General features: G+C 41.7%; 1 protein-coding gene across 3 annotated transcripts in view; it reads left to right on the top strand.

Moving 5' to 3' along the window:
* PAK5 (p21 (RAC1) activated kinase 5) overlaps positions 1 to 6000 on the top strand; it is a 283759-nt gene that overhangs the window by 236656 nt on the left and 41103 nt on the right. For all 3 annotated transcript variants that reach the window (XM_059406547.1, XM_059406546.1, XM_059406548.1), the window contains one exon: positions 5130 to 5915. In XM_059406547.1, the coding sequence (XP_059262530.1) occupies positions 5130 to 5915 (786 nt within the window). The remainder of the gene's footprint in view (positions 1 to 5129; positions 5916 to 6000) is intronic.

Raw genomic sequence — 6000 nt, forward strand, 5'->3', positions numbered from 1 at the left:
CTTCTGTATCCATTATTTCCTCTTGGACCTAGCTTGTAACTTTTTCTTCCTGAAAACTTTTTAGGAATTTTAGTTCGTTCATCTCTGATCTTTTCTTTACTCCATAATTTCCATAGTTTAACTAACCTTCATTGACGAGTTGTGTTTAATGTTCTTTACTCCTTTCAGATTTACAAATCTGTGGCCTCTGGAAGGCAGTACACATGTGCATTGATTGGCATGTTTCAAAACTGTTATATATTCCCTCCCTCCATCAACCTCTACAATTCCTGGCCGTAACTGGGAAGGCTATCACTAGCTATCAAGTGATAGTGTCCTTTTTATAAATTGGAGACTAGGTCATGAAAAAAGGATGAAACTAAATCACAAAGCAAATGTGGCTGAAATTAAGACCAGAACCTAGAATTGCCCATATAGTATAAATTCAACAACTCATCTCTAGGGAATTGAGAGAACAGTAGAAAATATGTATTTTATTGACCTGTTTTTGATGGATTGTGATGTCACACACTAAGCGTTTACATTGCCAACTGGTGCTATTTTGTTTAGCTCAAAAGAGTCAGAAGAGTATCTCAGAAAGAGTTAGACTAACGAAGTGATGCCACATTCATTGTGGGTCAGCTGTACTTTGAGAGAGAGAGGACACTAGACTGGAAAAGAGGATTTGGGTTTGAATCCCAGGTCTGTTATATGTCAGTGGGCAAAGTCAGCTCTGAGTTTTAGTGTTACTCAGGAAAGAGAGGAGGAGGCCTCGATGATCTCTAGATTTTGTCCAGCACTAAGATGCTCGAAGTGATTCTGTCGTCCAAGAGCTGAATATTTCATGTATTCAGAGATAGGAAGGATGGAAGCAGACAAGAAAGATTAATATTGTTTAAGATGGATAGAATTTAGAGAAATGATTTTTTTTTCTGGGATATAGACCCAAAGATTACATTGAACATGAAAAATTGCAATATAGTTAATGATTATTTGTCAAGTTCAGAGAAAGTGTGAATAATATTTTGGTTAAAGGATTATCCAAGCAGGTCCAATAATTGAGAAGGTACTTAAAGGCCTTGGCATACCTTATAGTCATTATTCACATGGCGTATCAGTCAGTATGAATGCCTGGGATTAGAAATACCGGGAAGCTACTTTTGGGGAAGACCGTGAATCCCTGAGAACATGTCATTGAGTAATCTGCCAGGTATTGTTAGAGAGAATAGGAATGTGCAAGAGTACAATCTCTATCCAGAATGCTGGCTAAAAAGACTTTTAGTTGGTCCACTGGGATATAAACAAACTAACACCACTTTCTTAAAAATGTGTACAAAATGTGGGGCGCCTGGGTAGCTCAGTCAGGTGAGCATCTGACTTGATTTCGGCTGAGGTCATGATGTAGAGGTCATGGGATCGAGCCCTGCGTTGGACTCTTACTCAGCAGGAGCTTAGGGTTCTCTCTCTCCCTTTCCCTTTGCCCCTCCCCTGCCTCATGCACTTGCTCACTCACGCTCTCTCAAAAAAATAAATAAGTCTTTTTAAAAAAATTTGTACAAAGCATTATTGAAGAAGAGAGGAGGCCAGTTGTTAAATCCACAGAAAGGAACAGTACCTAGGTCTAGGAGCGTTTGAAGAACACCCTGAGCCAATAGAAAGAGACATGATAAGCATGTAAGATACACCTGAGATGCAGTTGGAAGTTGCTCAGATAGACATGAGCGTTTTGAGGGTAAGTTTCTAGCATTCGTACTCAGGGCATCAAAAGAGGTCCATTTCTTCCTTTCCTCTCTCCTATGCTCACCCTTCCCTGTGCAAGGTATTGCTTCTCCCAAGTTCATCTGTTGTGGTGGGCGTAGATGTTCTTGCTCTGAGAAGAGGTCCTGCTGAATCTATGATACCTGGTTCTTTTTCCCTCTCGGGGATGCTCACACAAAACCACCTCTTTGGACAATCCATCATATGCCGCCCCCACAAACACTCACAACACTCCATATAATGGAATACTAGTCAGTGATTTTAAAGAAGAATAGGGAAAAATTGACTATTAATTCGCAGAACAACCTAGATTGACCTTAAATGCATTATAGTAAATGAAAGAAGCCAGACCAAAAGGCTCCTGACTGTTGGATTCCCTTCCTATGATATTCGAGAAAGGCAGAACTGTAACAGTGGAAGACAGATCAGCAGTATACCAAAGGTTTGGGGAGGAGGTGGTGTCTCACCAGGGGAAGCTTAGGAGAATTTGAGGGGGCAGGTGTAGAACTAATCTGTAGACTCTGTAATGGTGATACATGATGCTTCCCATTTATCAATACCCACAGAACTTTCCAGCACAAAGAGTAATTTTTTAAGCCAACCAGGAGATCAAGAGGATCCCAGGATGGAATACAAACTGTGGAAGAAGAATGTACCTGTTACAATGTCATTGAAGAGGGTGTTCCCTAACTAAGTAACTTTGGAGAACAAGGCTTTCTTTGAATGGAAGCTTTAAGCCCAAAGCCCATACTAAACACTATACTCTTGCAGTCAACAGTGTTTTCCATGGTGGTATGGGGTCATAATTCTGAAATGGCTACATCTATACACTGGGATTGGATATCCAAAAGAATGGCAGATGAAGATTCAGGTTTTTCACCAACAAATAAGAGAGAAAGATGGAATGAACCATGTGGTCCTAGATGAAATTCAGAGACAACAGTAAGAATTCATGTTTAGCTTAATATAGTTACAGATGGACAGATATATTTAGAAATTTCTGTGCCTACTGGGGAAGTATATCCATGGGTTGCCTGGCTGTGTTCACAAAGATGGCCTGAAACCAGTGTCATCCCAGTAGCAATGAGCACACCCAGCAGCCAGATACTAGTTTCTAGTGTCATTATCCAGTTCAAGGAACCAGGCCTCTTGGATAAATGGTGGATTCTAGGGCAAGGGCAGGGAACTGACAAGATGAACCCAGGGCATCTTGTAGAGCCAAAAGGTAAGGAAGGGCTCAAAAAATAAGAAGATGGGGTTCAGGAAAGGGACAGAGCAGCCAGTCTGAAATAACTCTTAATAAATAAAGCTGGAACAATTAGAGCAACAGAACAAAACATAGTTTAGGGTTATAATTCAAAGAATAAAGCAAATATCCATGATTTATATCCATACTGACACAACTGAATAATTGAATAAATAAGTAGAATTTGCAAGTCTCCTGGGCAGAAGAATTTCACATAGTTATATAGATACCCAACTCAAGGAGGGAGAGTGGCTTACTTCAAAGGGTATGGTTTGGAAAGCAGAGAAGGGAGGGGACTGTAACTCTACATGTGGAAACCTGGTGAACACTACCTGGGCCAGATGACCAAGGCCGCCATCATCAGTGATAAGCCATGTTGACCATAGGCACGCTGGATATGATGTGGATATGATCACTCCATGATCTCCCCGCTCCCCCCACCAACCAATAAACTCAGTATAACCATGGGGAAAATATCAGACATTCCTGGTTGAGGGATATTCTGTGGAGCCCCTGACCACTCTTCCTTGAAACTGGCAAGGTCATCAGAAACAAGGAACATCTGAGAAACTCTCACAGGCCAGAGAAGACTAAGGAGACATGACACATCATATCCTGGATGGGACCCTGGAACACTAGGAAAGGAGCTTATGTTTAGTTAATAACAGCGTAAGCTGTTAAAAGTACAGTAAGGGATATATGAATATATTCTATATATTCTCTTTGCAACCTCTCTGTTAATCTAAAACCATTCCAGAATTAAAAGTTTATTTAAAGGGCACCTGGGTGACTCAGGTCATGATCCCAGAGTCCTGGGATCGAGTCCCACATCCGGCTCCCTGCTCCGCAGGAAGCCTGCTTCTCCCTCTCCCACTCCCTCTGCTATATTCCCTCTCTCTCTGTGTCTCTCTCTGTCAAATACATAAATAAAGTCTTTTTTAAAAAATAAAAATAAAAAAATAAAAGTTTATTTAAAAGAGAACTATAGACCAAAAGTCTTAGTCCAGGACTGATTAGATAGAAAAAAACAAAACCTTGGCTTTCATCCTGGAGACTTTGAGAAACACGGATCTTATAAAGCATAAGCTTTAGAACTTTGACTTTTCCCTCTAGTTTGAAACCCTCTCTGCTACTGAGATGATTTTGAACTCCTTTGCTACATGCTCAAAGGTATTTTTCTCTTAAAATCCTGGAAGACCGAAGTCACAACACTTTGTTCTTTGTTCTTTGATCCACCCCCGTCATCTTTTTCCGCAAACCTTGTCATCATGAAGGCACAGCTGACTGGCTTTGTAAATGGTTTGTGATTTCTTGCTGTTCCTGGTATTCCGGTGTTATTTAGGTTCGTTAAAGGGAACATTTGGGCCTGGCAGTTTGTCACTAAGATTTCAAGTATGACTGTGTCAATTACTAAGCCCTCCGGACATCAGCGATGATGATACCAAAGTGTGGCTCTAGGAGGCATTACAGTTAGATGATTAATGAGAATATCACATGTGATCACAAATGAAATCTCCTAAGGAATCTTCATGCTGTTCCTTACTTACAGTTCAGAAAGGGCCTTCCTCCTCCTTAAAATCTGGTAACTTCAATTTTCATGTCTTCCATAAAAAGCTTAAAAAAAAAAAGAAAGTGTGCCCATTTCTGGGTATATTAATACTCACGTGACAGTGTTTGCCGGTTTTGCAAATAATCTGAATAATGAATGTAAAAAATAATAAATGTGATTTTTCTTACAAGTTATACACTTAAAATTATAATCAGCCTATTGTTAGGTGGTTAGGGTTTATTATTTAAGGATGGGATGGGGTGGGGAGGAGGTTTCCCCTAAACTGGCAAATAAGACAATAATTGCTTATATAATCTTATATAGTCTTCTAAATGGCTTTTTGATGTTTAATTGATCTCTCAATCGAGTGAGGTAAAAGAAAATTTGCAGCTTAAGATCATTTGCAATTTAAGAATATGTGACTTATTTCACCACTGAAATCAGTCAACAATTTTTGTTTATTATCACTTTGTAGGGGATTCCCTGGGGTCATTTTTCCTGTGTGGTTTAAATTAGATGGAGTAGGGGAGGGATTCCAGCATCAGTTTGAAAGCATGAAATGTTTTCTTTAAATGGCATTCCCTTTACTGTTCCCAGACAATCGTTAGAGGAACTAAACCGTGCAAGGAAACCTCTATCAACGGCCTGCTAGAGGACTTTGACAACATCTCCGTGACTCGCTCCAACTCCCTAAGGAAGGAAAGCCCACCTACCCCAGACCAGGGAGCCTCCAGCCACGGTCAAGGCCATCGGGAAGAAAATGGCTTCATCACCTTCTCACAGTATTCCAGTGAATCTGATACCACTGCTGACTACACGACTGAGAAGTATCGAGAAAAGAGTCTATATGGTGACGACCTGGATCCATTTTATAAGAGCAGCCACGTGGCCAAGCAAAACGGGCATGTTACCAAGACCAAACATGGGGAGGCCCACTATCCTGAGATGAAGCCTTGGAAATCCGATCTCGCCAGATTTCCCCTTGATTATCACACACACTTGGACTCACTGAGCAAACCAAGTGAATACGGCGACCTCAAGTGGGAGTACCAGAGAGCCTCAAGCAGTTCCCCCCTAGATTACCCATTCCAGTTCACGCCTTCTAGAACTGCGGGGACCAGTGGTTGCTCCAAGGAGAGCCTGGTGTTCAGTGAAAGCGAGTGGGGACCCAGCCTGGATGACTATGATAGGAGGCCAAAATCATCCTACCTGCATCAGACCAGCCCTCAGCCCACCATGCGGCAGAGGTCCAGGTCAGGCTCAGGGCTCCAGGAACCCATGATGCCCTTTGGAGGAAGTGCATTTAAAACCCACCCCCAAGGACACTCATACAGCTCCTACACCTACCCTCGCTTGTCCGAGCCCACAATGTGCATTCCAAAGGTAAAGTTCTTCTTCCCTCCCATGGGCAGGCACCCCACAAATGCGGTGCTAGCGTGACCTTCTCACATAGATTCTAATGTGATGG

This window comes from Mustela nigripes, chromosome 7 (assembly GCF_022355385.1).
Source record: "Mustela nigripes isolate SB6536 chromosome 7, MUSNIG.SB6536, whole genome shotgun sequence".
In the NCBI taxonomy this organism is placed as follows: domain Eukaryota; kingdom Metazoa; phylum Chordata; class Mammalia; order Carnivora; family Mustelidae; genus Mustela; species Mustela nigripes.